Genomic DNA, 2,997 nt, shown 5'->3' with positions numbered 1-2,997 from the left:
TTTATGAATTAGAGCTCAAAAAGTGTTGAAAAAATATGTTTTTTTGTGTTTCCAAAAATACCACAGAACGGTGAAAGAAAAACCAAAAACCGCACGAAATCAAACCTACTTGGATATGTCTGACCCCTAAACTTCCCTCTGGCACACGACACATTATTTCATCTACAACTTCATGCTCATCCCCTCTTACACTAAACACCAACTTTTTTTCGACTTCCCACGCGGTCATTGCTTCCCTGAGAATCAACCTCTTTATGTTGCTGATGTCTGAATCAAAGAGTGAGGTGTTTACTACAGCCTCATCTCAATCCAAATTTCCTTTCCGTATTTGTCTCCTTAGCGCCCGATCTCTCTTCTACTTCTCTGTTACAGTGAGAAACCTATCTTGAATATACTAATAAAGAAAGAAAGAAAATAAAAATAAAATTATTTGTAGCTATGTTTTACCTGTTGTTCTTTATGTAATTCAAGTTGCTTGATAGGATAATTCATTAAGAGGTATAAGTAGCGCTTTTCAAGGAAAATTCATTAAGTAAATAATAATTCAATTGCAAATAGTTAAAAGGGTGAAAAGATTATATAGTTTTGAAATGACAAAACTACTAGCTTTAACATTATCTATGTAAATATCGGTTTAATATAAAATAAAAATAAAAATAAAAAAAACCTCAAATACGCTTGTAGACAGCACATTCATTATCAGTACTGGCCATCCCTTGTACCTTTCAGAAATTATAAACAAATACGACTCGAAATTGTTAGTTTTTTTTTTCGTTTTTTTTTATAAAAGAATGCTGAAAGGTTAACACAACAACACAAAGTTCATCGAGATTAACATACGAGAGAGTGCACTTGTTTGGGTTGTGTCCGACAGTACGCCCCATAAGCAGCAAATTTTAGAAGAAATGAAATGAAAGAAACCAGATGTTTTATTGTGCTTTGCTCACTTTTTACCCCAAAAAAAAAAAATTAGACAACCTTAACATCAGTCCTAAATTCATCCTCGGCTACGAAAGAACGCCAGAACCAGTGCTGCTTCCAGACTTTATCAACCATAGAATCAACCGGAACACCTTTTGTCTCAGGCAACAAGAACCAAGTGAACACTCCCATTATGATAATCCAGGCAGCGAAGAAGAAAAATATTCCAGCTTGCATCTTGCAAAGCATTGAGAGGAAAGCTTGAGCAATGACGAAAGTGAAGAGCATATTGGTGCTGACTGCAAAGGCAAAACCAACTGATCTGGTCTCCAGAGGGAAAGCCTCGCTAGGAATTAACCAGCCAAGAGGCCCCCAGGACCAGGCAAAGCCCATGACAAAGGTACACACCAAGACCACCACAAAGATTGCCTCCCCTTTGGAAAGATTGGCACCCGTGGCTTTCAATCCTTTGAAAAGGATTATGCCAATAATAACCTGCATGTAATGTATGCAATACATTAGATACCAACATTAATTAATTTATAGGAAGTGAAACAAAATACAAGATGAAGACCTGACCTGGGAAATGAGCATCTGGACACAAGCTTCAAGTAGCATAATTCTCCTGCCAGCCTTATCTACTAAATATATTGAAATTATAGTGCTAAACACATTGACAAGGCCAGTAATAACAGATGAAAGCAATGCAGCATCATTCCCAAATCCCACGGTCTGGAATAGAACAGGAGCGTAGAACATTACAGCGTTGATTCCAGTAAATTGCTGGAAAATTTGCAAACAGATGGCAATCACTAGTGGGGGTCGACTAACTGGCTTCATTAGCTTGCGGAAAGGGTCCTTTACTTGCCTTGCCATCTCACAAGCATGTACAATAGAATCAAACTCGTCATCAACATTTTCGACACCACGAATCTTCCGCAGAACCTTCCTTCCTTTCTCAACTTTGTGACGTTCAATAAGGCTAGTTGGAGTCTCACAAATGAGTATAGATCCCACACAAAGCATTGAAGCAGGGATACCAGCAATGCCAAGAGAAATTCTCCATCCATGAGGATGGATATTTCCTGTAAAGTAGTTTACCAGATTGGATAACAAAATGCCAATGGTAATGAAGAGCTGGAAACTTATGTTGAGTGCTCCACGAATATTAGTTGGAGCTATCTCCGATAAGAAGAGTGGTACCGCCTGCAATAATAATTATGTAAAGGCCATTAAGTGTGTGTGTGTGTGATGGTTTATTGGTAGAATTAATGTGATACATGCAGAAAAGTGAATCACTAAAACTAATTATATAACTTACTTGATTGGCAAACCCAACACCAAAGCCAAGAAACATTCTTCCAAAAATTATCATTTCGATGTTGAGACCTCCAGCAGTCAAAACCACGCCTATTAAGAAGAAAATTGAAGCAATTTGCACGGTTGGTTTCCTACCAGCTTTTGAGCACACCTTTGAAGCTACAAAACTTGCTATCAAAGCAGCAATGTACAAGGATGACGTGAACAACTGGAGGGATTGGTTATCGTATTTGCAGTAATTGTTTTCATGAGCATGTTGTTTCTTTTTATACACAACTGGAAAGAATTTTTTTAAGAAATCATCCATGGATGTTACTCCACCTGTCAATCCAAATCAAACCCTTTTCTTCGCATAAGTTTTTACTTTGCTTCTAATAATATAAATATTATAAAGAAAACTAAAAACCTGAAATGCCAACATCATATCCAAACATCAAGCCTCCGAAGGCTGCTATGATCACACAAACTGTGACATACACCGTTATCCTGCCTTCAAACTCTTGATTTTCACCAGAGCCGCTTACTACGACTGCCGGTATTTTACAACAAGGTGATAATGAAAATTATATGTAAATATAGATAAAAATACAAATACAAATATAGATAAGAATGATGGCTCTCTTTTCTTTTTCTATATTTTTTATTTTATTTTTTGTTAATAAGTAATAAAACAAAACTAAAGACCAGCACTACAAGTCTTATTTCGTTGTCCTAAATAAAAACTTCTGTCTCTTAGACCTTATTTTAGCACGGTTT

The 2,997-nt window shown here is 36.6% G+C and overlaps 1 protein-coding gene across 1 annotated transcript; it reads right to left on the bottom strand.

Annotated features, from left to right (window-relative positions):
- Window positions 1–969: 969 nt before the first annotated feature.
- LOC105797511 (sugar transport protein 8) lies at window positions 970–2,780 on the bottom strand (the record flags this gene model as incomplete). The annotated part of the gene is made up of 4 exons (XM_012627471.2): window positions 970–1,416; window positions 1,501–2,127; window positions 2,243–2,562; window positions 2,648–2,780. Coding segments are annotated over 4 exons (1,527 nt in total), but the record flags the coding sequence as incomplete, so codon positions are not given.
- Between the last annotated feature and the right edge of the window lie 217 nt (window positions 2,781–2,997).

Source organism: Gossypium raimondii, chromosome 9 (genome assembly GCF_025698545.1).
Source record: "Gossypium raimondii isolate GPD5lz chromosome 9, ASM2569854v1, whole genome shotgun sequence".
In the NCBI taxonomy this organism is placed as follows: Eukaryota; Viridiplantae; Streptophyta; class Magnoliopsida; order Malvales; family Malvaceae; genus Gossypium; species Gossypium raimondii.
This window is presented reverse-complemented; position numbering and strand designations above follow the sequence as displayed.